Below are 24,014 nucleotides of genomic sequence, written 5' to 3'. Positions count from 1 at the left end.
TCTTACCATGCTAATTTTCTCCTGTATGGTTTCCCTGAGCTGGTCTCTCTCATTTTGGAGATTCTCAAATTGTACTTTGAGATTATCATCTCCATCTGTTGCAGTGCTCACGTCCTGACAGTCATGCAGTTTTGGAATTAAGTTTATTCTCCCCATCTTTTCAGATTCCCTTTGGCATTCACTGGTTTTCATTTCTTCCATTACACGTAACTTGCTTTGTGCCTGGATCAGTTCTTCTCTCAAGAGTAATAATTCTTGGTCAGTAGTTTTTTCCTGAGGCTGGGGAATATTTTTAGACAAAAAGTGTAACTAACAGATCTGGGGAGACCTTTTAAATAGAGTATGTAAGATTATGGTTGAAGGAGACTTGCATTGTTATTTTGAATAACAAGAAACTAACAAAGAAACAAGAAAACTATCAAACTAACAAAGAACGACCAACAGAACTAAATCCAAAATGTTTTTAAGTTTCTTGAACAATAAAACATAAAAGAAATTCAGAGGGATGCTTTCTCATGCCACTTAACAGGAATGTAGCTCCACGGCCCTAGTTTAAGTCTTGAGGCTAAATATAAACACACACAGCCCTAAGCAGCATCTCCAGCGGAAAATTCTTGGCTTTAGAGTCCACTAACATCCTTTAAATAAATAAATTGATATATATATGCGYGCATGCCTTGGAAAGCACATGTCCCACAACTTTGTTTAACTATTATGTTAAGAGAACATTTCTCTTTGCAGAATATGCTACTATTAGTTCTCCATATGCAACTAAATTYTGTAACTTAATAGTTGTTAATAGGTAGCAGGACCCTTTTTGCCTATTAGTTTTGCAATTTTCATTTAATTGAAATGTGAAATAAGCATCTTTTCCATTATAGACTTAGTATAATAATTACCAAAGTGCCCTCCTCATATTCTTTCTGCTTCATATGGAGGCTGTCCAGTTTATTCTGCAATGAATTGTTTTCTTGTGTAAGAGAAGAAATTTGTTCCTTTAGCACCTGAAGCTCATCACTTCCCTCATTTTTAGTACATTCCAATTTTCCTTTGGCAAACTGGTCTCGCTCTGATGTGATGGTTTTTATTTCTTCAGTCTTCTGTGACAACTATAGACAGAAAATGAAAAAGTGATCAGTGCCATCAATTCATAACCAAAATTCAAGTGCAAAAGTTCCACCTGACTCATCCTACTTTTTTTTTTTTAATATCCTCACATCTCCAAATTAAAAGATTCATAAATGGTCTTTGGTTTACCATCCATTTTCTTTTAAACAAGTATTTTAGCAGCAGCTTCTGCAATGCTTTCCAGATATCACCTAGAAAAACATTCCAACTTGTTCCTCACTGATTAAGAAACCTATCTGTGGTTATTCTTATATACTTGCTTCAAAACATACATATACTGAATATATCACATTAACTTAGTGGTTCTGACAGCTAGTATGATATTTTTCTTTAAAGTCTATCATGTGCAATGGTTTCTCCTTCAAGACGACTTGCAGCCACTGAAGCAATTGTGTAACTTAMAACATTCTCAACAGTCTTTGCCAACTGTTGTACACAAGTCCAGAGATATTCATTAGATCAATAGATTCACTAGATCTATTAACAACAGATAAAAATTAGCCTCATTCCCTCCTCAATGCAAACCTCATCTTTTCTTCCAGTTGTTGCCCAGTGCTACCACTCATATTATCAGCAAAAAAACAAACTAGTTAAACAGAGGTTCATCAGAGTATASGCAACAGCTTTGATCTATAKAGGAACAATCAAAACACCAACTGCTATAGACTTGGATCAGCCAGTACTTGGGGCTTGTCCACTTTCTACCAAACATCTAGAAAATCCCCTGGATGAGATGAAGCAATGGCAAAGTGTTCTGCTAGCAATATTTCCCCAGTATTATGAATCACATTAAGACTAAAATCACTCCTGTCAAAGTTGTTTCTCTCAACAAGAGATCCTGTTTGTTGTTCTCTTTAAGGGACTTCAGGAAGCTGAAAAACAGCACTGCTTTGAAAAATTTTAYCTTCTTACCTGTATTTCAAGTTCATTAATAGTTTTCCTTAGTGCCTCTTCAATATTCAGAATTTCATCTTCTTTCTCAGAAATACTTTTCTCCAATTTCTTAATCATGTCCTGGGATTTCTTGAGAGAACTCTGTGCATTTCTCAGTTCTTCGTGTGCCAGAATGTTCTTAAGAAAAAAAAAATGCAACACAGAAAACAGAAAAAGCACCATATTATCAAGTTTGACTTGAGATAGTAAGCAATCCTTGAGGTAAAAAGAACACTTCCATCTCCAGAATGTTCCAGTATAATTTACAAGCATTCTTATAATATTTTGCCCTTAAAGTGTACGGTTCATTTAGATWAAGGTAGATTTCCTACCATTGAAACAGTCTCCTTTATATCTTCTTTGAGTTGGTCTGCCTCCGCTTGGAGGATTTCTCCTTTCTGCTTTAGGGAATCCCTTTCCTGGGCGAGGATCTTAATTTCTTCCCGACATTCACTGAGCTGCTGAAGAACTGCCTGAATTTCTGAATCCTTGGCTTCCAATCTAGACTCTGTAATCTTCCCTTGCTCTTTCAATTGCTCCATTTCATTTAACCTCTGCTGAGTCTGAATAAGATCTTCTCTTACTTGGTCAAGTTCCTTGCATTCCTCTGTCTTTTCTTCTAATTCTTTCATTTTCCTGGAAAGCTTCAGTTTCAAAAGGAAAAAGCCAAAACACTTTCATTAKAAGATTAGAAGACATAATACTTACCTAGCCTCACAAAAGTATTTGCTTAGAGAGGGCAAAAGTGCTGAAAGCTAATATATCATCTCCCTTCTCCCCTCTGCCTTAAAGTCTCGATTTATATATTTGCCCACATAGATTAAGCATGTCTGTGGAAGCTTCTGGGTTTTTCTTTAGTAGCAAAAGACTTCATAAGACACACAACAGTGCTCATGAAGCAGCAGTTTAGTTTAGAAATTATCAAACCTATAGCTGGAATAAAATAACCACAGAACTGCTAAAAGGGTCGTCAAAAACACAGGTATTTTTAGTTCTGCTTCCTACCCTTTTTAATTGGCAATTTACATGGCAATTGAAAGATGGTCTCTTTTACTTTCTTTCAAAAAAGAGAGGAAAATTCAAAACAGCTAGACTCCAGTTCTCCTATGAGAAAGCTCCTATGAGAAAGAGTAGACCAACAGCATATTTATTTGCATAATAAGTTAAGCCTTGAAAATGGACAATTAAAACGGATTATAGAAGAATATATAATCTTGAGCAACATATAAACTGTTTTGTCTTTGAAGAMAGACCATTATTTAAGGCATAATCCTATACTTTATACTTCTGTCACAAATGAAATTGACTAATAAAGGAACCCTGGTGACCAAGTTATTTATATGATTTAAGACCAAATGATCTTTCACCATCAATCAATTGACCTTATGCACATCAAGGAGCAAGATGACAAAACCAACCTCTAATTTCACATCATCCAAAGCTGTTTTAGACTCTTGTACTTCCTTAGACAGAATTTCTATTTGGAGCTTCATTTGTTCATTATCCTCTAATGCAGTCACATGTTTTTGCTCTAGTTCTTCATGGAGCTGTTTAAGTGCTACATACTCCTGATCAGATTTTACAGACTTGAGCTGTGCACCTGCTAGATCTTCTTTTGATTTTTCAATTTCTTCAGCCATATGTTTGAATTTAACTTCTTTATCAGCTACTTCAGAAAGCAGCTTTTCTCTTTCCAGTTTTAATAAGTGTAGCTCCTCAGATTTTTCAAGTAACTGCCAACAGAAGAGCAACATAAGTAGCATTTTCTAAACCTTAGAATTAATCACAGCTGCATAATGCATTTATATGCACACAAAATGAGAAAACATAGGAAAAAAACAATTCTGTCCAAGTACATTGYTCCATCTACTGCAGACACTCCAACACCATAGAAACCAAGACAACCTCAAAGAGAACAACTACTCCAAAGGATACAAAATCCTCAAGTCTTAGCTATTCATAACACTTTTGATATTCTGAGATCTCCTTTTCATATCTTTAAGCCAATACTGAACTGATACTATTAATCAATTTGAGTTTTAATATTCAGACTTATCTATAAAAACTTTATTGTGATTAAAGGAGTAAATTGCTAACATCTAACTTGTAAACAATAAGGCTTAGTTATTTATTGGGGAAAAGAGTCCCTGAGAGATTTTGGAACTTTTGTTAAGCATTCACAATAAAATTTCCATAAAGCTTACTCGGATAGCTTAAGATTCACACGTCAGAAAGTGCACAGGAAAATATCACGCAAAAGGTGTCTTTTTTTTACCTCCTTTTTTTGCAACTCCACTGTATTTGGCAAAGACTGCAATTCTGACAGCTCATTTACTTGTTTTTGTAGATGTGTGTTCTCTTCTAGTGCTTTTTCTAGCTCTGTTCTTAAATCACCTGCATTTTTTTCCAGCTCCACAAGACAGCGCAAGTCTACAGAATAATCAAGTTTAGATTAATAAGTAACAGAAGGAAAAGCAGATTTTAAATTAAGCAGATATATTTTAATATAACAGAGCACACCGTAAATTCAGAGTAGTATATGTTATAATAGCCAAAAATTAAAAGCCAAAACTGCTTGTTGGAATTTGGTTATCATTTGTTTGGTTGAAATCCAGCTGATTTTATTTTCTCCTCATCAGCTTTACCATGCTGGTAGGAAATTAGAAATATTATATAAATAACCATTTTCCAAGTACTTTAAGTGATACAGAAGGTATGTGCCACCCCTAGCACAAGAAATACTAATGTTTTACTTTTGAAAAGCTTCCAAATAGGTGAAGAAACAAGAGTCTTACTTTTTCCCCCAACCCAATGGATAAAAAAAGCAGCAGCTCAAGCTGAACATACCTTTAGGAACTTTACCCTCCATCAGCAAGKTCAGCCTTGTGTTTTCTTGGAATACAGACTGCAACTCTTTCTGCAAGTCAGCTTGCATTTTTTTGTAACTGGTTTTCCCTGCTTCTATTTGGCTTTGATACACTTGAACATCCTTTTGCATCTGCTGGTAAGTATCTTGGAGTTCATGCTTTAAGAAAAGATGAAATTCACTTACTTAAATTAACAGCTTATCAGTTAAACATTGCTTCTGCTGTGTTTCCTCATACAAGCTCAACTCTGACCCTGACAATTGTTTCTTTTCCACATTTAAATGACTCCACTCCATTAGAACGCTACAGCAAAGGGTACYTTTCAAGTCATGACTAGACCTGCTTTTCCCATCTTATGCTTTACATCTGCTTTACATCTCTAAGAACAACTCCACCCTACCACCTTTCTTGTTCTCTTTGGTCCCCTACAAACACAAAATGATTTGTCTTTCTCTTAAAAACCCCTTTTCAACAAGTCCCTTAAAAAAGTATTACTCAGAGCCTAAGTCATCAGTTTGCTCCAACTCCTCTGTTAAATCTTGTCTTTACCAATTGCCTCTTTCACTGATCTGGGAGCMATCAGTCACATGGCAGTGTTTTATATACTTGTAAAAGCGACTAAAAAAAGGGTTCTCACCATCTTCTCCTTCAGCTCAGAATTTTCAGTTCTGAGAAAGGCAGATTCTTTCTTTGCATCTAAAGTTATCATTTCACTATCAAGTAGGGACTTCTTCAGTTGTTCAATTTCCTCAATTAGTTTATCAGAATCTTTCTGAAAAAGATGGACAAGTGTTAACTCATTTCCTGCAAAAATATAGCTGAAATAAGGCAAGTATGGYTACAGAAAGGCTAAGCATAAAAAACACTCAAAAAAACAAACTTGTAGATTTATTTCATCTGAAACAAACACTAACAGTAAACTCTGAGAACTTGTATTCCAGAGAACACTGTTTCCCTTAGCTTTAGATACTGCTTTATTAATTAATTTTACATAATTTTGCACAATATTTTCCTACATATATGCTAGGGAAGGGTTAAGCTTTAATTATAACAAGGTCATATTTCAAGTAATCTCCACCTTCCCCTACCCAAACTTTAAAACAACTGCCCCCCAAGCTCAGAAAACAAGTCTACCACTGAAAAAGATGCATCCTTTTTTTCCAGTCCTGCTTTCTGCAGTTCTTCCACACGATTCTGTAGCATCTTTATTTTGTTCTCTTTCTCTTTCAGCTGTTCCAATTTAGATTTTATTTCTGCCTAAAAGGCAAAAAAAGAAAAAGGTATATGCACCTACTTTGGTTTATAATTAAGAACCTAAGTGTGCTTTTTACATGATCAACATTACTAAGTTCAGACATACTACTGTTAGTGGGGCTAGCAAGACTAACCAGAGCCAAATGAAATCTATATTTTCTGTTGCAGATGGAATACTTCAAGACAGATGTACCAAGCATTACATTTTACATCCAATCTTACAGCACGCACATCCACGAGACAAGCTCACCTCAAGTTCCTCATTGTACACTTCTGCATTTGAAACTATATTCTTTAAGTTGGTAATTTCATGCATTAGCTGTATCTGTGGAGCAATTGAAGCAAAATAGCAGAAGATGTTAGAAAGCACCCACACCAATAAATTTTAGTTGCCATCACCCTGAAAGTGGGCAAGAACTACCTTATCCTTTCCTATATATTATTAGTTGGCAGCTAAACACACATGTACCTAATTAGCTACCAAGCAAGCATACATTCTCTGAAATACAGAGAGATGAGATACAAAACTCTTTCAGCTTCTCAGGATTTAGAAAGGATTCAAGTACACTTTGATCAGCAAAAGCTCAAAAAGTGGGAGCAGCGTGGTCAAAGCAATTCATGCAGAAATYGAAGATATGAAACAAAGCTCTACTCATGTTAAGTAATTCTTTCAATGACTACGCAAGCTTTTTGATATCATCTAGTTAACAAGAGTGAAGCGGTGTCAAAATTGAGGTGAAGTATGCAAGCTGCAAACATATTCAATGGCACCCTCTGAAAGGATTCAGAAGGGGAACACTACAGAGAAAAACACTTCTAAAAATGGATCAGCCCTTCTCTTCTCGTCTTGGTTGTACAAGCTTTACAGTAAGTACTCCTATATATGCATGGTTACACACATCTGTATGGTTATAGGTATAGGTCAAGAAGAAAAACATCTGTAACTTTACGGCCACTGTCCAAAATTATATCATGTAATGAATTAGGATAACAGAGTTTACCCTTATATGTTTGCAGTGGTTGAAAAGGTTGCATTTCAACCAATTTAGTAAGCCATCTGCCACAGGCATCAACAGAATGCTTGTTTTATATATCTTCAGATACATATCTGAAAACAGGAATACTTGTAGTTCAGAAGGCGATTCTTGTAATAGAAACCTTCAAAAGTAGTTTCTGTATCTGTCATTACAGAGAGAACTGATTCAGGGACAGTTACAAGGATTTCTTAGGAGCTGGCCTCAAATACCGAATAACTGAATAGTTATTCAGTATTAATAATTAATAGTTAAATACTGATAACTGAATAGGCACCTAAAACTAGTTGTCTAACATAAGGAACCTCTACATACAGTCTTCAATAGAGGCAAAGTCATAATAATATTATGAATACATTTTGTGCAAGAGCCATAAATTCTTGTATAAAACATGGGATAAAAGGTAACTTCATTAAATTGTAGCCCAAAAAACAAAACAAACAAACCTCATGATCTTTTTGTGTTTGTTTTTCCAGTACTTCAAATTCATCCATTTCTATTTTATCCTTCAGTTTTTCCTTCAATTCATTTACTTCTGATTTTAGTTGTTCATTTTCCAATACTAGGTTATTAAAGTTGGCTTGGAGGGCATTGACCTCATTTAAAGCAATATCCTGAAAAAGAAGAGTGACAAACCTTAGAGGTGGTTACTTGAACTTGAGTCTTTTCCAGACAATATTTAGCAGACTTACCTTTTCTAATGCCAATGCTTCACAGAGTTGTACAGATTCTTCAAAGTCTCTATGAGTCTAGAAGAAGAAATACTTTAATTAGTTATTTACAAGATCAAATTCAGTAAGTCTACATTTCTGATGGTTTTACTTTTCATAGCCAGCCATGATTAAATATCGAGGCTCAATAGAGCGTTGTCCACAAAACATCCCACAACTTCAGTGATTCCTAAGAAACCTTGTTTCTAATTACAGTAATTCATAGAAGATACAGATAATGGTGTCTTGCAAACAAAGCTGGCCAGCGAAGCCTGTTACGTACATGTACTGTACTGAGCAGTACAACGTAATTATGAAATTACCCAGTTCATGTTTTGTCCAGCAGTCCATTCTACTTCAGAAATTTGATCAGGAACAGTTAGCCACTGGTTATCACTTTCAAAATTCTCTGAAATTGTAGCTTAAAAAAAAAGAGGTGAGAATTAAGTACACTGTGGTGGCAGACTTAAGAAAAAAGACTGAGTACATTTTAGAAATAATATCAACACATTGGAAATAACAGTCAGAGCACACCAAGGACCTCAGTCTCAAATGATCTTCTTACGAAGAGCAAAACCAAAATCCAGCTCCTATCTTTATGCTAACTACTCTCCCARTATCTTGAAATCTTTCAGCTATGATTTCTATATTCATGCAAACATAGCGGTTAGGGAGACAGCAACAGGATAAACGCTTATAGACTTCACCCTGYTACATCCTGCATCTTTGTATGTCTTAAATAATGAGCTATTAATTAAAATGAAGAGTTCCCTCAAAAAGAAAGWACAGGGACATTTAGTTAACTTGTCTTTTACTTACTTTAACCAGATTTTATTTCCCATCCAAAACAAAGAGCTTGCAAAGTTATCCAGTGGGAACATGTTATAGATTACTTCACTCAGGAAGATAAGACTCATGCTTTCATTTTTTTAATTTTGATGAACCTTATTTTTAGGTTTTTAATATTATTGTGCTAAAAACTACCTCTCTAAACTGCCTTATAGGAGAATTCTTTGTTAACAGACAAATCCAATTTCTCTATGGGCTAGAGGTTATACTGTCAAGATGGGCTATACAGAGCATAGTTTCATTACTGAACTCCAACTATGTATATGTAGTCTACTACACATAGCCCACTGTATATTGTTTTCATATATTGGCAAATTCATTTGCTTTTTGATTTAAATTCTCCTATAAGGAAAGCATTAAGATTATTTCTGAAGTCTACATTTTGAAAAATATTTCACAGAGTTACCTTATTACTTATTCTGCAGATACTTACARTCCTCCATGTCTGGTAATGCTGACAGAGACATTTTCATTTTTTTTTCAGTTGGTTTTAGCTTTTCAAAGTCTTCAAAATAGCTCATGTTCTCCTGGTTTATTTTACCAGGAGCCCAGGTAACCCTTCTTCTTCTTTTGGCCTTATTCAAGAAGTYGGTGTTTACAAAAAGGTATGGTAAAAGAATCAAAAACAGTAAATAAGTAACAGATGTCACAGCACATTCACTGCCAGTATTAGAAAAGCAACAGTATAGTTAATGCTATGCCATCTCCTCTTCAGAGGGGAACTAAAACATAACAGTTTGAAAACAAAAGTCCTTATAGCCCATTCACTGCAAAGCATCAATGAGTTGATTCCTACTCCTTCCTATTCCTTCCTATTCAAAATGACTTTTTAAAAACAAGGAAAAAGTGTATGAAAATTATCCAGACTATAATAAATATTCCTTATGTCAGATGCTATTCTCCATGAAACTYTATACATTTGAGGTCAAGTTTCTCCAAGTATTTCAGATTATTCATAGTTAAGACAAGATAGAGAATAAGTATCCTTACTTTAGCATTCTGCTTTGAAGAAAATGAGGCAGAAGTCACTAACATTTCAGTTAAGTTCCTTATTCTATCCTCCTGTACTTTTTGAAGAGAATTTTTTTCTTCCAATAGTTGTGCTAATTGATCTTTCTCCATTGCATGGATTTGAGTTTTTGAGGAAACCTATGATAGAAGGGCACATCACACTGGCAATTTTAGGAGTACAAACTACCAATGAAGATCAACATTCARCTTTAAAACACTACACATATATATGCGCTTTAGTCTGAAAGAACTTTCTCTAAATTTGACCCTAGCAGAGAAACRGACATTTACTTCACCAGTTTACCCATAGATATACTATCTCACAAACTTGAAATAATCCAAAGTGTAACAAAAATACATAAAAAAATCACTTGGAGCTTGTATGGGAAATTCCAAACACTTTTCTACAATCGATATATAACAAGTACCTCCCTGACCATCTATACTGACTCAAAAGACAGCAAACAATCATATATGGATTTAAAAAGAATTGAATTGTGCTCTAAAGAAACAGCTTTTATTACTTTCTCATGAACAAACTTTACCCTCCCTTCATTATTTTAAATTCTGTATAAATTTAAGCCTTTAAAACAGTATATCCAGAATTGTGTATTTCCTTGTGCTTTATCTTTTATCTTTAACAAAACATATTCTTTAAAAGATTTGCAAGATGGTTCCTTATTAGATATATAGATATTAGAGACTTCACTGCTGGAGATGGAGGAGTCCGAGTTATATTGTCTGTTTTCCAAGCTTATCTTCTGCTTATATTTGACATAACTTTTGGCACTACTCTTTAACAATTGCAACTTGCTCAGACTTATGGTAGATATTAGTTAGAGCTAAAACCATGAACTGAGTTGAAATTGTTGCATACAACCCAAGCTACTGAATGTCATTTYAATATTGCCACAAGTGAAAAGCAGATATTGTAACTGTCATAAGAGATATAATAACTTTCTATTTCTTTGCTGAATTCCTTCAGCTACATAAAGAAAGCATTTACTTCAAWTAGTATCTCCCATTCAGAGTTAGCTTTCACAGACACACAAATCTTGATCATTTGTTCTAAACTTAGCTTCACCTTTCCGCTTTCAAGACTCATAACAAGTCACTTGGAACACAATCTCCTTGCCTCTCTAGTTCTAACTGGTTTGAAATAAGAGTAGTTCCACATAGCTATGAGAAATAAGTATATTTAATATATTTTGACATACTTCCTCTAGCTGCTTTTTCAAATCCAGAATTTCTTTGCGATATCTCTTCAAGAGAGCRTCATCATCGAGCACTTCATTGACTTTTGGGGTGTTTTTCATTCTTTTGGCTGTATTGGCAAACTGGAAAAATGAACATATTCTGAGGTAAAATTTAAAAAATCAATACATCAAAAATTTATTCTCTCATATCTCATAGGAATTAAAAGGACGGTTTTAGATGACGATCAGTATTTAATCAATATATGTTTCATATATTTTGGATTCAGGAGGAAAAGGTTTTGGGGCTTCACATCAACACAAAGCCTAACAGTTAAGCAAAAGTATACAGAATTATATTTTAAMAAAACTCATGATAACAAGAGAAAAGAAAAGGGTTAAGCAATAGTTTCATTCAATTCCTTTCCTGGAGGAGCTAACAAATGGTACAGACTTATAGTCCTAACCATGTTTAGAAAAGGCAATTGAGAAGGAAAAGAAAAAAGGAAAAGTCATCTACTCCATGCAAAGTTAGAGAAGAAGCTGCTCTAACTTGCACAAAGCTTTAGTTAAAGAGTCCAGTGTAAGAGGTCTGGAAAGAGACGCAAGGTATTAAAAAAATAAGTAGAAATAAACAAAATAAATGGAATGCTCAGGTCCCCAAAGGACCTTTAGAACATTCAGATGGTTGCAGAACAAAAACATCATACACATTTTMTTGCTTTTTTCAAGCTGTCTACATTAAGGTTTTAGAACAGAACAATTCTTAGAATAGATGCAAAGTTTTACCTGAAGAGTGCTGAGTGTTTCATCAAAAGAAACAGGAGTAATTGTACAAATAATAACCGTCTTAGCATTTCCTCCCAGGGAGTTCTGCAGAATTCGAGTCAGTTTGCTGTCTCTGTAATTTATGAAGCTGAAGGGAAAGTAGGGAGAAGAAACAATGAAAAACGATTCACGTTCTAATAGGCCAAATATGCTCAATATCTTCAACATAGAAAACTGACATAAAGGTCAACTGAASTAGTTTTTAATATCAAAAATGGTAAAGGAGTTTACTTTCTTCATTAATTATTCATCTGACAGTAAAAATGTAGACACAAGCACTTACCCAGAAGGGTCATCACAAAGTTTCTTGATTACTTGACCCAGAATGAACAAGCTTCGGTTTATATTGCAGCCTTCTTTCAATCGGAGACCTGCATACAACACACTTTCTTCCTTGAGCACAACAAACTTTTTCAAACAGACTTTTTATGCTACATTATTGCTAAAGGTATTTTTTTATATACCTTTAGAATCTGCACAYGTCTCTAATAATTTCTTTACTACAGCTGATTTCATTTAATTAGTTCATTGCATAATTGTTATTGGACATACTACTCTAGAAAGTCATATTACCAACTAGTAGTTTCCACTACTTTTTTCACAACATTTTTATAGTTTAGGACATTACACAGGAGTTTATTTTGGATTCTACATTATATCGATAATACGTAACCCAACAGCACATACGCAAAAATCTTTTCCTCTGTAACATAGAATGATGTATGATATATTTTACAGAAGTGTTCCATAATAAAGACTCATTTAACATATGGCATTCACTCACCTTCAGATCCTGTTTGACTAGCTCTTTCACTCCCTGCCAGATCTACCAAGTTCTGTAAATTCATTAAATATTTCACTGGTTAGTTTAATGGCAATCTAATTTTCAATTCTCCTCATGCTAAGTTGTGTGTAAAGAATTTCAAAAGTTCCAGAACACCTGGATTATAAACTGAACAAAAGTCAGTCAAGAGCTGTCTCATTTTGAAGARTAATTCAAACCTATGCAACACATCAGTAAATATTTTCCAGGTGCAAAAGAATGTAGAACTCCATTAGCACTATCCCAAATGATGTTTTAAACTTGCAGTACAATACACTTATGTTCAGGACCAAAAAAAAAAACCACAACACTTGGATATTGGGAAATAATCTTGAAAATTAAGCTTTCCAGCTGCATGTCTCCTTCTCTTTGCTCATTTATTACATAAGCAGCATTTACATTCAGATCAAGCCAGAACAAAAGGAGTTCTCTTCACTAGTGTATGTAATTGACTTAGTGCTATTCCTGATACCAGGATAAGAAACACTCATGCAGACTTTTGCAAATTTCAGAACATTCATATTATATCCTCTGTGCTCAGAAAAGAATTCAGCTCAACTGGAGGAATTATCACTTACCTCCAGGGCAGTGTATTTCCCACCCTCACCACAGCTTAGGGTAAGTCATATACTAGTTAAATACTAAGGAGATACTAGTTGGGATTGCTTTTGGAAAATATATCTCCCAGCTGTTGTGGCTGAAGCCACCAATGTTCTGGTAGTGATGTTATCTAACAGTTAACAGCATCACTAACAGTGTAATTTAGGAATAGTTGAGAGAAGCTACCTGCTTCAGAACCTTAGTTCACTTGGCTTGTCAGTAGGCCAGGAACAATCATAAGAGAAGCTGTGCTTAATAAAAATACAAGAAGAGTTGTAATATCAATAGTCCCTATTTTCCCCTCTAATAGAATATAACACGCCCTAGTCCAGCAAGGATTGAGTAGGAACCACAGCCACATAAGAATTTCCTTCAGAGAGAGAACATCCCCTAARTCACACCCTAGGAATTTCTCATACAGATGATCAAAAATATGATTTGTGGCAAGTAGTATCTCATAGAAGTCAACAACAAAGCATCCCTGCAACACGGTTATAAAGTGGCATTATTCTTGCACACAACCTGAAATGTTCGGTTCTCTACTTAAATGTATATCCAATAACTTCAAACAAAGTATAGCTTACCAAATGAGATACCATTACTGCTCCATCACAATTTGCATTTGCAGGGTCACTTCTTTCTCTGCTCTCTATGATCTAAAAGAGAGCACCATGAAGTTTTTGACAGACTTAAAAAACCACAACAACACCCTCTTATAATGAAACAGTGTTTTACCATTCTGAAGATAGTGTGAGAACGGCTGCTGTGTTCATTCATTTTTGTTTCTCCATAATGTCGGTTCTCTGTCAAAAAAGACTATTAGATTATTTCTAATCTATGCTCTGATAAATTGGAGATAATAGAAAAAAACAGTTTAAAACCATTGGAAATGGATTGATTTCTGCATATAATCTCACAGTGAYATCCATGATTTTAGAGATGACTGATTTGATGCTCTTTAAAGAATTGGCTTATATGGCCAAACAGCTTACTTTCCCCTTTTCTGATCCATTCCATAACTTGCTCTGGGGAAACTACCACTTCTTCAATGAGATCTTCTACATACGTATTCCTCTTAAGAGAAAAAAAACAAAATAGGAGTCATTTTTGTTTATTTTATTGAACTCAAAAGTTCACTTGAATACACAAACCAAACATTGCTAGGAAGTATTGCAGATGTTTGTTTCAGTTTAATTCCTTCTTATAAGGAAGCAACATTATTGACATTCACCCCCCCCCACACACACACACGTGTATTTTCCTCAAAAAAAAAAGAGGATTAAGAAAGTCTACATCTACATCAGGAYTATAGCTGGAAGACAAGAGGTCTACAATGTTTCCCAGCTTTCTAAATATAAAATTGGTAAGGGAAGTACCTTTCTGGACTTTTTCTGAAGAAATCAGTAATATTTACAGATAAATATATTTCTAAGCTTATAATCAAGTAAATAGTCACCCTCCTTCTCAAGTTCCAGAAACAAGTTATGATACAGGTTGTTGGAGAAAAAATATCCAAATTGTACTGGCTGCAAAACTGAGCTGAYATATCTTAAGAGCAAAAGTCTCCACATAAAGATGAATCAGTAACAGCAAGCCCAGCTTCACTGTTTATGTCCTACTATATTAAGTATCCTTCAGCCTTCTAAAGGTAATTATATAATTTCAATAGATCAGTGAATTTCACTAGACTAGATGCCTCAAGACATTTTTTACCTCTAGCTGACACAATAAGCTCGGAATAGCTTATGGCACTTACATTAACATCCTCACGAATTCCTAGAGGTTTCTTCTTCCTGATATCACAAAGCAGATCCGTAATGGTTTCATTGTAGATTTCCATATAAGAAACTCTTAGCAAAAATTCCCTGTCTGGAATCTAAAGATAAATACAAAGCGAGCAAAGAACAAGAATTTCACAGATCAGACTAAAGCCAAACTTTTTTTATATCAATTCCAAGGACCATCTTGGAAAGTTACATCCACGGATACTGTCCACAGATTTTCTGCAATTATCTTGGTACTTTAGCATCTACTGCCAATTAGAATATATTCACTAGAATATGTTTTCCTTCCATTTTTTCCTCCTCTTCTTGCTCTATTAGTGATATATCACTTTTACTAGATGTTTAGTTTTATGTCCTTGCTATATCCAATTTCTTGCTGGTACCCTGTGGGTACCTAGACTTTTCTTTTGCTTGGTTGGAATTACTCTGCTGCTACTTTTTCAGAAGAACCATATTACCACAAAAAACTTCCTTGGCTTCTGTTGCTCTTAAAGATCCTAACACTCCGTGCACCTAAAAGAAGCAATGAGGTATTTCACACAACTAATATTGTTAGCCTGATTTCCTCAAGGTAGRAACAAGTGCTCAAAAGATCACCTTTTGACAAATACAAACCAACTACACATGTATTATATAAATCTGGTATTTTGATTGTATTAGATCACTTGYATAGCTGTATTCTGTGCAGACATACTATAAGAGCAGAAAATATGGATAAACTGATGATACTTTACCTTTTCTATCAACACCATTGCACGTTTGAGGGCCATTTCTACTAGGCTTGGAATATCAATAAAACACAGCAGCACTTGGTGTTCTTCACCCACCCTCCCCAACATCTTCATATCACATTCCATTTTGGGGCAAATAGAGCTTCAGTGTCCTGTACTCAGATGACAGAGCTGCAAGGACTCTTTTCCAGTGCAATTATAGCCCACATACACAAATGAGGACACTGTAGGAACCTATCAGCAGTCAACAATCACACTGATTCTTTGAATGAATGAAATAAGCTTAGTTTCATACTTTTCCCTATTTTAAAAATGGCTTTGAAATGTTCAACTTGTTTAAAGCCAAGTTTTAAACAACAATACAGGACACAGGCTTTCTATTACTTCACTCACCGTACATCAAGAGTGAGCATCTACTTGCACYGGCACTCAAAGCTAGGTATATTCACAAAAGAAGATTTTTGAACMAAAAGTTCTGGGTTGTATATTGATCCAATTCAAACTATTAGAGGCCCATTATCATAATTACTGACATCACTGGAAGACTAACAAAGCAGCTACAGCATGTCCTGACACACTGTTTTTGAGGCGAGGATTTTATGAAGACTAGTTTTTCCTTTGATTTTTGCAAACACCAATAACAACTTTCAGTCATCTCAAGTCAATAGCATTACTCACCTCACAAATAATTTTGAAAACATGCTGAATTGCCTTAGGGATAATGCCCACAGAATCATCATTTCCCATCATTGTATATGTCTTCCCTGAAGCAGTCTGCCCATAGGCAAAAATTGTGCCTGGAAAGATGATTAAATATTACCGATGATTTATGAGATAGATTTAAAAACAACAACAAAAAAATCTTTAAAAACATTTTTAAAACTTACCATTGTATCCCTGAACTGCTGATTGTACAATTGGAACAGCTACACCTTCATACAATTGTTGAGTATTGTCACTTGAGTGAAAGACACGATCTCAAAGAAAAGCAAAGCACACAAGTGAGTGGGASAATCCAAAATAAGCTGTCATTTTGCTTGGTTTTGGTGGCTTCATATCAATATAATAACATTGGATAATTAAAAGAAAATCTTCCACAGAATTATTCAAACATAAAATATTTTTACAATACTACAAAGCAGGTGTGTTAGATGTGTAAAGGAGGTGTGTGGGGGCCGGAAGGTGGAATTAAAACTCACACCAGAAGAGGTATGACGGACAACAGACTGGTGAAAACCCTATGAATATTATCTAAACAGTTAAATGGTCATTCCTTATAGTCCTAAAAATTATCAGGTCTAACTTACCTTTTGGAATTGTAAGCCACAGAATACAGGCTCCTTGTTAAAATCCCAATCTTAAAACCTGTGTTTGACTTTTTTTGTGGATGTGTGTTGTGGGAGTAGAGGCAGACATAGGACCCAGTAGTGTTCCTTAAAAACTTTAAAGCTAGGGGTTGAGGAGAAAAGGAAGAAAGCATAGCAATACTCTAAATACTAAACTAATTTTTGCTAGTTTATATTCATATAGTATATTAATGAAAGTCCCTGCAAGCAGTTTAAAACAAAATTGAAAGAATAACTCCCCCTTACATTCTTACCATAATTGAAGACCTTTGTACCATTCACTTCTGCAATAGTATTGTTTTCACTTTTCCAGTACAGTGACAATTTATCTTCCAGGGCATTTTCCCTAAAAAGTGAAAAAGGTGTTCTTCTAATCCTATGAGGCAACAACTACTAGAATCACACCATATGTTTTCTAACTTATGTTCTTTTTTTCTCTGAGAAGAAAATTAGCTTCATATTAACTGAAGATAATATTTAGCATATGAGAGTATATTAATAGAGACCCGGGCATGGGCTGCAGTACCCACCTTTTCAGCCATTCCCACAAGGAGGGAAATCAAAAGTAAGGGCAGGGCACATTATAGTTGAGATCAACCTTTGCATTCAAGGACCAGAAATTAAATAAATGAATGAATAAAGTACATAACCGACCAAACATTGAGGTAACTTTCATCATTCCTCAAGCTAAGGAGGAAGAGTAAATAAACACCAAAAACTAACAGCCAAGGAGAGGGCCTAGCTGGAAATGTAACCCAAGGAGGCCGCGAGCAGGGAGCTTCGGGCAGCCTCCCCTTCACGACTTGCTCGGGAGGAGGCCTCACCTGGCGATCAGCGGCCGCACACGCACGCAGACCGTTACCGCTCCCTCGTCCGCCATCCCCGCGGCCGTTAGGAGCGCGCTCGCGCCGCCGCTCGCCTCAGGGACCCGCCCGCACAGCCGCCCRGCAAACCGCCGCCCAACCGCCACCGCGATTTGAACGTCTCCCGAAGCCGCCTCCTATTGGTCGGCGCGGGACTGACGCAGCTGCGGAGCGCACCAATCGCTAAGAGCCGGTGGGGGGAGCGGAGGAGAAGCAAGGCGCCCGAAGAGCCGCCGGAGAGCGGTGCCGCGCCGCGGTGCCCCCCCCGGCTTTGCGGCCCATGGTAGCGTCCGTCCGGAGCGGCGGGCGGGAAGCGGCCGCGGCGCCGCGCTGTGGCGCGCTGGACATCGGCGCCAGGGACAAGTGGGTAGGGACGGCGTTTAGTGCAAAAAGAGGATGCTGCCCTGGGAAACATAACAGGGTGTATTTGTATGGTGCTCGAAAAATAAGGCTACTTTAGTATCTTATCTTCCTGCCAGGGCAGGTGCCAAGCAGCAGAGAGGCAGCCTGCAAAGAGAAGCCTCCAGAAGCTGACACTCAACTAATTTATGACTAACTTCTTAAAATACTACTAATGCTCAAACACTCGAAATTAAAGCTTTTTSTTGGACATCAATCATCCTCTTCCTCATCATCCTCATCCTCTTCCTCCTCCTCTTCCTCTTCCTCGGCTGCAGCTAAGGCTTCTTCCTGGGCAGCCTGGAGAGCTCGTTCCTCCTCCACGCTGGGGTCGTTGGTCTCGGTGATCTCCGGCCCGCTAGGATACTCTGTTTGCACCRGCGGAGGCAGCGAGGGCGTGTGGTTTTCTGGGCTGTATTTGTGACCCCAGCCYAGGTAGATATTGTCAAATCTCCTGAGAATGAAAAGCACAAAGATCACACAATCTCCCCAGAAAAGTACCAGTGGAAATATTCTTAGGCTTCCTCAGTCTGCTAAGAACCTTCGTGGTTCAGGTTATCTATAACTAATGTACTTAAAAAAATTAAAAAATTCATATTGATGAATGTATCTTCTACTTAAAATCTCCAAATACCACATATATGAATGCTAAAGTCTGGCATTACATTATAGAGAATTTTGGCTGTAGCTTTCCTAACATTACTAACCTGGAGCCCTTTCTGATACAAAATCTAGTGGCCAGTTGAAAGCATTTAGTGACTGTACCATATGTCAATTAGAACTACACAACGTAGCTACTTTTGTAAAAGAGCTTTTTCACAGACCCAGGAATGTGGATTTTAAATTGGAGATTGTGGCCAAATACTAGCTGGAATTTATATTCTATCAAGTATTTCCAATGAATTAACAACAACTAAACTTTGATTTCATTACACAGSTATCTGTATATAGCACATACAGTCTAAGTAACAGTGTAAAGTGGCTGCTTACCTGCCAGATGCAAAGGTGTATGCTCCTGGCCATCGATTAGACTGAATGATTGCAACAGCATATTGAGGCACCAGGTTTGTGGAAAACTGAGCTGTCCAAGCAGGGACATTTTGAATTCCTGCAATCAGCCCAAAACACACCATGTGACTTACGAGCAGCTACAAAATACGTAACACAACTATAAAACCTTCCCAGAATTCAAGCAATGGTTCTATTAACATACAGGTTAGAAGTGTCAAAACTTAGAAGCAATAAATGTATGTATTAAATTCTAACAGGTGATGGGATGTGTGGGTAAGTATCACAGAGATGCTGCACAGCCACATGAAAAAAAGATCGTACTCATAAAATTCAGCAGTACTCACTGCTGTTTTTTGTTTTTCAAGGACTTTTTATCTCTCATGCACAAATTATATAAATGTTTCACCCTAATCTAAGAACAGAGAGTAGAAAATTAATTTAATATTAATATAATCTAAAATTCAGGTTCCTGCATTCCTCTGATTTGCTGTGATAATATGCTACAGGATCTAAATTCTTTTTAAAATATGTCTAGATGCATATATATATAAATTAATGTATTTATTTACACATGCACAGAGATTATTTTGTCCAAAAAAGATGGAAAGATAGCTGCATGTAACTCATGTAGTGAGCTGTCTAGAACTTTCAATGGTCTGATAATTCTGAGGGTTTTTTTCATTTATTCTCAAAGAGATTGTTAACTAGTAAATCTAACCATTTCTGATTCAATGTCAACACTATCAGCCATTTCACTTTTGAYCAATTTTGTGAAAGAATGTGCTCTCCCTACAACACCAAACTTACTATTCCATGAAGCATCAGAGGCCTATAACTTCAAATATTTACTACCCAAATGCCAACATTTCCAATGGCTATCCAAAACTTAGTGTTCCCTGAAAAGTACCTTCATCTTCAGAGATCGGAGTGAGAAGAGGAGGTCCTATTTCTTGCTGTATTTCATCTGGCTCCTCTGGTTTTTCCTCCTCTTCTCCTTCTTCTTCTTCCTCTGATTTTTGGAAAGGATTAAGCCAAACACAGCGACCCTATGATTGATATGAAAACATAATATTTTATTTTATTTTATTTTATTTTATTTTATTTTATTTTATTTTATTTATTATTTTAATATTTTTTACTACATTTTATTTATAATCTTTTTCACTTGCATGTCCCACAGTTTAAAGTTAGCAACAAAAAATAAATCACAAGAAAGCACCAAACAAATTTAATTTATCATACAATCCTAAGCTATCTGCATTTTAGCACCCTACCCAAGAAAACAGAAGTATTTTTGTCAAGGGAGGACTTCACAGGAGAAAATCTAATACAGAAGATAAGCAGAAATAATCACTATGTATCAATGCCTAAACCCATACAGAATCCTAACAGGTTCTTAAGAATTCATATGTTTTTAATAAAAATGTATATGTTATATGTTCAGTATAATACATGAATGTATTTACTATATTTATGTATAATATAGCAAATGTGATCGTTTTCTGTAATAAAATATTTCAGCCTGATAGTATTTCTGGGGCTGAACAGCTCAAATCTGTGCAGGTGAGGAGTTTAATTTACATTCTGCCGCACTACTGGTACTCAGTGTAAATGTTCTCTGAGATCAGTGTGAGCTACACAAAAACGTACCTGCTTTAGAATATGCTGCGTATGGTGTACCCACATGGAGAGGGAATCCACCATCTCAACCACAGAAAGAGGCTGAAAATCAGGGTTTTCTTCGTATGTATCTCTTCCTCCTATCCCCTCTTCCTCTTCATCTCCTTCTTCCTCTCCAAACTGGTAAAATCCAATGGGGCAGATCTGGGTTCCTGCTGAGATCCGAGCTATCTGTGCACGCAGGTAATTGGCCTCGTTTCCAGGGAAAGGGGGAAAGCTCACAACAGGAGCATCCAGCCTGCCAGTGAAGAACTTCTTGATCTTCCTGGCACAGACAATCTGTGCTGGAGTCACCGGAGGCAGCTTCACCCAGGGTTTGCCTGGCTCATTGCAGACAAAGTAGATATATTTATTAGTCCCAGTGCCAGTGTCTTCTTTTGGGATGACAGGTGGGGGCTTGTAGGTGGATTGTGGTGGTTCATCATCATCTTCTTTCTCTTCATCTTCATCTCCTTTTTCCTCATCCGTCCCTTTCTTTCCTTCCTCATTATCTTCTTCTTCTTCTGCTTCCTCCTCCTCTGCCCTGTCATGGTACTGAACTTCAGCTACAATGTAGTTCATCTCCAGGCCTAAAATCTTGCCCCAAAAGCGACACGTTTGGATTGGCTGAACACTAATTAGTTGTTTAAGAGCAAGGAATATGTGATAGGTTTCATCTTTGCTCAAGCCAATTCCAGCCTGTTCAAAATAAAAGGCTGTTTCCATCACATTGGGTAGTGGGGTGTCTGCCTACAAAAGAAAATCCAAAGTCAGAGGTGAAGAGTAATAAAACTGTATCTTGGAAAGATTAAATATATTACTCACTGAAAGGCATACTTCACTTTCATGTACTACCATTCATCTTCTCCAAGGGATTTAAAGGCATTCACTCACCACTTACTAAATTAAAAGTGTCATTGTAAAGATAAAGAAGAGACCACAGATGAATTGCAGCTTTTAGAACAGAAATGTCAAATTTCCAATTTACTTCTAATTACTGCAAAATAAGGAAAGTCAGAATTCTTGCAAGTGATCACTCTTTACAAAGAACTTCAGTGCTATGGCCTATCTTGTAAATAAGAGGTCACRATCCCCAGAAACATGGGGCTACTACAGAGACCACAATTTTGCCCCTTCCTCCCCCATCATCCTCCCACCCATCTTCCTGGTAAAATTGATATCTATTTTTCTCTGATAATAACTCACTATCTCATCTTCTAGCTCTTCATCTCCTTCTCCATGTGCCTTAAGGAATAAAGCTTTACGCTTTTCTGCAACTTCAAATGTTGGAAGAATCTCATGCTCATCACGGAGAGTATCCATTTTTTTCTGAAACTGGGACCATTTCACATCCTTGCTGATATTCTCAATTATGTCCACTACATTTCTGGGCTGTTCATCCAGGATCTTTGTTAGCATGTTAGCAAGATGATCGTATCTGTCATATAAATATAAATATAAATATAAATATAAATATAAATATAAATATAAATATAAATATAAATATAAATATAAATATAAATATAAATATAAATATAAATATAAATATAAATTACTGGCCTACTATATCAAAGTTTTAGAGGAATACAATTTTAACTTCAAAAGTAGAAGCTGATCACCTGGAGTTTTGCAGAAATCACTGGTATAATTAGATATAGAGAGATCATGTAGCATTATGGTAAATTAAATCTGAAACTAGCCTGATTGTACTATATTTAAGAGCAGTCCTATCTTCCATTTTTGGTTTATTCCACACCTGGCTCAGGAGCTGAAGACGAATATAAATGTGCCGTTAATCAAATTTTGAACACTCTAAACTCCCTTTGGAATTTTTATTCTGAAAGATGCTGGGCACATACAGCTATCCTCATAAAGATGATTCATTGCAATTATATTCCTACATCCCTTGATAACCCTGAATTTCTTAATGTAATCATTTGCCCTTTTATCTACACTGTTTTTCTTTCCATTCATCCTTTCTACCACTTTCAATCTTGTCCCCTTTTCACACTCACAGGTTCAGGCCGGACGCTGTGCTGCTCTTCTGCAGATAGGCTTTTGCATTCTGAACTGCCAGCATTTGGGCACTAGGTTCTGATATCTGCTTATCCTCAGGGCTGTATCCTGTCTCGTAGAGACCGTAACCTGGTTCATGTGGTTGATAGGGGCCATGCCCGGGCTCATAGACTTGATAGGGATCTCGTACTGCGTGTGTCTCGTAGCCGTTTCTTGGATCATATCTTTGATAAGGGTCTAATCCTGGTGCATATGACTCATACGCGCCTTGGCTTGGCTCCTCAGCCGGATACGAGTCTTGCCCCAGTGCGTACCTCTGCTCATCGCCTATTCCTGATACCTCATAGGGGTCTTGTTCTGTCTCCTGGAGCTGATAGAAGTACTGCTCTGGGGCCTGCGGCGGATAGGGCTCTTGCCCCAGCGGGGGAGGCTGGTAGGCACTTCCTCCTTGGTCTTGCTCTTGGTAGGGGTCCTGGTACTCATAGGGAGCTCCTGCCGGCTCCGGAAGCCACGGAGGGACCTCTTGGGGCTCTAGGTCCTCCGCAGGCGGCTGCTTGGGGCCCTCCTCAGGCCACGGTCGCTCGGGCGGCGACGGCGAGTCCCCAGGAGGCTCCGCCATGGCGGGGCCCGGCGGCAGCGGCTCGCGCGCGGGTCACCGGCAGCCCAGGCCGCCGCCGCCGCTCGTGGCCCGGCCGCGGGGCGGGGCGTCGCCAAGGTAAACGCGCCGCCGTTGCTGGGCGGGGCGCCGCGGGGCGGGCCCTGCGCGGTATTAAGTGCCCGGGGCTCAGTTCTGGTGCCCCGTTTGGCACCTGTGCCCCGGCAGGGCTATGCTGCTGGTCTCTGCACGGCTGGGCGCCCCGGGGGGGCAGACGGTTGGGACCGTTAGGGGCGCCCCGCCGGGGCGAGGCGGTTGAGACCGTTAGGTGGGGGGACCCCGCGGGGCCGGGGCGAGACGGTTGAGACCGTTAGGTGGGG

The 24,014-nt window shown here is 37.4% G+C and overlaps 2 protein-coding genes across 2 annotated transcripts in view; both read right to left on the bottom strand.

Annotated features, from left to right (window-relative positions):
• CENPE (centromere protein E) overlaps positions 1 to 17,996 on the bottom strand; it is a 31,921-nt gene extending 13,925 nt beyond the window's left edge. Inside the window, exons 1-27 of the mRNA XM_026050890.1 lie at positions 17,916 to 17,996; positions 17,346 to 17,437; positions 16,633 to 16,722; positions 16,424 to 16,542; positions 14,987 to 15,106; positions 14,223 to 14,304; positions 13,966 to 14,033; positions 13,815 to 13,886; positions 12,592 to 12,643; positions 12,091 to 12,178; positions 11,769 to 11,895; positions 11,004 to 11,123; positions 9,766 to 9,924; positions 9,209 to 9,350; positions 8,250 to 8,347; positions 7,909 to 7,965; positions 7,663 to 7,830; positions 6,433 to 6,507; positions 6,063 to 6,185; positions 5,566 to 5,700; positions 4,909 to 5,086; positions 4,337 to 4,491; positions 3,480 to 3,794; positions 2,394 to 2,705; positions 2,041 to 2,199; positions 900 to 1,109; positions 7 to 279 (exon numbers count right to left, since the gene is read on the bottom strand). Coding sequence (XP_025906675.1) covers positions 7 to 279; positions 900 to 1,109; positions 2,041 to 2,199; positions 2,394 to 2,705; positions 3,480 to 3,794; positions 4,337 to 4,491; positions 4,909 to 5,086; positions 5,566 to 5,700; positions 6,063 to 6,185; positions 6,433 to 6,507; positions 7,663 to 7,830; positions 7,909 to 7,965; positions 8,250 to 8,347; positions 9,209 to 9,350; positions 9,766 to 9,924; positions 11,004 to 11,123; positions 11,769 to 11,895; positions 12,091 to 12,178; positions 12,592 to 12,643; positions 13,815 to 13,886; positions 13,966 to 14,033; positions 14,223 to 14,304; positions 14,987 to 15,106; positions 16,424 to 16,542; positions 16,633 to 16,722; positions 17,346 to 17,437; positions 17,916 to 17,971 — 3,645 coding nt within the window. The 5' untranslated portion in view covers positions 17,972 to 17,996. The remainder of the gene's footprint in view (positions 1 to 6; positions 280 to 899; positions 1,110 to 2,040; positions 2,200 to 2,393; positions 2,706 to 3,479; positions 3,795 to 4,336; positions 4,492 to 4,908; positions 5,087 to 5,565; positions 5,701 to 6,062; positions 6,186 to 6,432; positions 6,508 to 7,662; positions 7,831 to 7,908; positions 7,966 to 8,249; positions 8,348 to 9,208; positions 9,351 to 9,765; positions 9,925 to 11,003; positions 11,124 to 11,768; positions 11,896 to 12,090; positions 12,179 to 12,591; positions 12,644 to 13,814; positions 13,887 to 13,965; positions 14,034 to 14,222; positions 14,305 to 14,986; positions 15,107 to 16,423; positions 16,543 to 16,632; positions 16,723 to 17,345; positions 17,438 to 17,915) is intronic.
• A 392-nt stretch (positions 17,997 to 18,388) lies between these two features.
• On the bottom strand, positions 18,389 to 23,658 carry RSPH4A (radial spoke head component 4A). The gene is made up of 6 exons (XM_026050860.1): positions 23,039 to 23,658; positions 22,230 to 22,461; positions 21,015 to 21,773; positions 20,272 to 20,410; positions 19,344 to 19,461; positions 18,389 to 18,807 (listed from the first exon to the last, which is right to left on the bottom strand). Exons 1-6 carry the CDS (start codon positions 23,656 to 23,658, stop codon positions 18,567 to 18,569), a joined length of 2,109 nt encoding a protein of 702 aa, XP_025906645.1. The 3' UTR covers positions 18,389 to 18,566.
• Between the last annotated feature and the right edge of the window lie 356 nt (positions 23,659 to 24,014).

This window comes from Nothoprocta perdicaria, unplaced genomic scaffold (assembly GCF_003342845.1).
Source record: "Nothoprocta perdicaria isolate Ctin4 unplaced genomic scaffold, notPer1 scaffold_71, whole genome shotgun sequence".
NCBI lineage: Eukaryota > Metazoa > Chordata > Aves > Tinamiformes > Tinamidae > Nothoprocta > Nothoprocta perdicaria.
The sequence above is the reverse complement of the archived record's forward strand: the minus strand, read 5'-3'. Positions and strand labels throughout refer to the sequence as shown.